This window comes from Gorilla gorilla, chromosome 13 (assembly GCF_029281585.2).
Source record: "Gorilla gorilla gorilla isolate KB3781 chromosome 13, NHGRI_mGorGor1-v2.1_pri, whole genome shotgun sequence".
NCBI lineage: Eukaryota > Metazoa > Chordata > Mammalia > Primates > Hominidae > Gorilla > Gorilla gorilla.
Genome location: NC_073237.2, coordinates 61,745,047 through 61,747,470, shown reverse-complemented (window position 1 = coordinate 61,747,470; position 2,424 = coordinate 61,745,047). Strand labels below are relative to the sequence as shown.

General features: G+C 49.9%; 1 protein-coding gene across 1 annotated transcript; it reads right to left on the bottom strand.

The window, feature by feature from the left end:
- Positions 1-554: 554 nt before the first annotated feature.
- Positions 555-1,563, bottom strand: LOC101141051 (G protein pathway suppressor 2). Its single transcript, XM_031014907.3, is given in 2 exon segments — positions 555-1,505; positions 1,507-1,563. Coding segments are annotated over 2 exon segments (984 nt in total). The 3' UTR covers positions 555-578.
- Between the last annotated feature and the right edge of the window lie 861 nt (positions 1,564-2,424).

The window sequence follows — 2,424 nt, the reverse complement described above, 5'->3', positions numbered from 1 at the left end:
CGGCTAATTTTTTAGTATTTTTAGTAGAGACGGGGTTTCACTGTGTTAGCCAGGATGGTCTCGATCTCCTGACCTCGTGATCCACCCGCCTCGGCCTCCCAAAGTGCTGGGATTACAGGCGTGAGCCACCGCGCCCGGCCTGGAATGTTTTCATTTCAGCCTCTCTGGGTTTGGCATTGATAATGCTGCTTCTTTTGTGCTTAGCTCTGTGGTCTGCTTTGACAGTCTCCTTTCTAAGAACCTGTCTGTTTCCTCCCTGTTTCTAAGATTAGGCAGTAAAATAATACAGTTTTTTTCTCTGCTTGGAGCCACCATCACCCCCTAATGTATTATGACAGTGTACATAAAAGTGCTTCATAAAGAGTAATGCAATGCACAAATGTTAATTGACAAGATTATAAGTAGCTGTTGTAAGTATCTCAAGTTGACTTCCAATCGCAATTTCTGTTACTAGGTCAAACATAAAATAAAATTGCCCTCCTTGCTTCTGTGATGACTGAACCATTCAGGCACAATGCTATTGTACCCTCACCCACGGTGGGGTGGAAGGGCATGGTGTTGAAGATATAATCTGATGGTCACTTGTGGTAGAATTGCAGGTTCTGGCTGTGTTGGATGAAGGGGAGCCAAGGGCCAGGTTGGCTGGTAGCTGCAAAGCCCGACTTTCCTGCTGGTTGCATTTGCACAGGGAGCTGCGGGGAAGCAAGGAGTCCAGGGGTTGGATGCAGAGCCTGGGGGTGCATGGGACGCAAAGAGGATAAGTCGGAGAAGCCAGTCTGCTTGTTAGCATGTTCCATCTGCTTTTGCAACGATAGGGCACCACCAGGCTGTAGGAAATCTGTCTCAGTGGGCTGAAAGTGGCTGTGCAGGACACAGGGCTGTGGCTGTGGCTGAGATAGGTAATGCACTGCATGGAAGGACGAAGGAGCTCTGAGCTGCTGACTAGGACTATAAGCTGGCTGTGTGTGCCTATAGTGAGGTGGGGGCTAAGCAGTCCCATAGGCACCACCAGGACTGCCTTGGAATTGTCCATGCTCTGCTGTCTCCACAAAAGCAGTTGCTGGGCCAACGTAGTGCCGGGTCGTAAGCAATTTGGGTCCAAACATTTGTTTGCCTCTGTCAGCTGCCATGAGGGTGCCTGGGCGATTGTGTCCTCCAGGGCTCCCCTGCATGCTGAGGAGTAATGTTCCTGTGTGAACAGTCAGGCTCTGCTGGTATGCAGCTGATGTCAGGGTGGTCAGGTCACTCTGTTCCTTTCGCCTCCGTGTTTCTTCCTCATGTAAAACTTTCTTGAGCTGCAGGAAAAGCTGGTGCTTCTCTTCCTGTAGGGCCAAAAGCTTCTCCTGCAACTTCAGAATTTGTTCCTTGGTCTCCTCTAGTGACATTCTCTCCTCCATCTCCTTTTTCTTCCTTCTCTCCTGTTCTTCCTTCATCTTCTGTTCCGTCATCTTGTCCACCTCTTCTTTCTCCTGTCGCTTACGCTCCTGCTCCATCACAATGTGCTTGGTGCAGTGTTCTGGCCATAGCGTTGGAAAGCATGGGGTGCTCCAAGACTGCGGGCATGGTGCTGCCGTGGGCGCTCGGGCCTTGGGCGCCTGGCTCTGTCTCTGACTCCAGACCTCAAACAGGGACCGCCTTCTCTGTGCTTTCTCCGTGTCTCCCGCACGCCCTGGCCTCTGCGTCACATCCCGCGGCTGGGCCGAATCCTTCCGGAGTCCCACAATGCTATTATAACAGCCGGGAATCATTTGAAAACGAGCTTCTCTTCACTTGGCGTGTCAGGTGGTCATTTTAAAAACCGGGCTCTATGTTTTTATATATTGGAATTGGTTCATATTTAAAAGGCACATGCCCCCTGCTTGGAGAGGGACTCAGGCAAGCAGTGAGGAGTGGGACATCAAACTAGGATCACGGGGACCTGGTTCCACGGTAAATCCTGATGGAAGCTTCGCAAGAATGGCCAGCCAAGAGGGAGGCGTTTTGCAATACAAGGCCAATTTTGACAAGGGACTGGTGGTGATTCTGGCAGCTGATTAACTTGAGAGAGCCAACCAAGGACCTGAGCCAGCCAAGCGTGTGCTGGCAGGAGGGCAGGGCTTTCCCAGAGGTTCTGGAAGGGAGGGGATGATAGCAGGTGGATACATCAGTGATGGCAAGGTTCCATGACATCCCTGGGAACTTGTGTCAGAATGCTTAGGCACAAATGTCACATCTCCTATATTTATTCTCCCAGGTCTCTTCTGCCTCCTCATAGGTCAGCTATATTCAACAGACACTCCAGACACATGGGAACTCAAGTTAGACTCTACTTACCATGCTCACTACCTAAGAAATAACTGCTTTTCTAAAAAAAAAAAAATTATGAATTCAGAAGCTGTTAGTGGATTTGCAAAAACCTACTTCTTTCCACGTTGGCAGATTTCT